The 241-nt window shown below is 71.8% G+C and overlaps 1 protein-coding gene across 1 annotated transcript in view; it reads right to left on the bottom strand.

Moving 5' to 3' along the window:
• Positions 1 to 83: 83 nt before the first annotated feature.
• Positions 84 to 241, bottom strand: part of LOC103809558 (putative RNA-binding protein 3) — a gene marked incomplete at both ends in the record, with an annotated part of 751 nt that continues 593 nt past the window's right edge. Inside the window, one exon of the mRNA XM_009082396.1 lies at positions 84 to 235. Coding sequence (XP_009080644.1) covers positions 84 to 235 — 152 coding nt within the window. The remainder of the gene's footprint in view (positions 236 to 241) is intronic.

Below are 241 nucleotides of genomic sequence, written 5' to 3'. Positions count from 1 at the left end.
CCTCGAGTGTAGCCTCGGCCCCGGGCCCGGCCCCCCCCATAGCCCCCTCGGGCACCACGGGGGGATTTCCCGGCATGATCCACCCGGATTTGCCGCCCGTCCAGGCACTCCTCGAGTGTAGCCTCGGCCCCGGGCCCGGCCCCCCCCATAGCCCCCTCGGGCACCACGGGGGGATTTCCCGGCATGATCCACCCGGATTTGCCGCCCGTCCAGGCACTGGGGACAATGTGGCACTCTGGAT

This window comes from Acanthisitta chloris, unplaced genomic scaffold (assembly GCF_000695815.1).
Source record: "Acanthisitta chloris isolate BGI_N310 unplaced genomic scaffold, ASM69581v1 scaffold6599, whole genome shotgun sequence".
Lineage (NCBI taxonomy): Eukaryota > Metazoa > Chordata > Aves > Passeriformes > Acanthisittidae > Acanthisitta > Acanthisitta chloris.
Note: the sequence above shows the minus strand (reverse complement) of the source record. Positions and strands in the feature narration are given on the sequence as shown.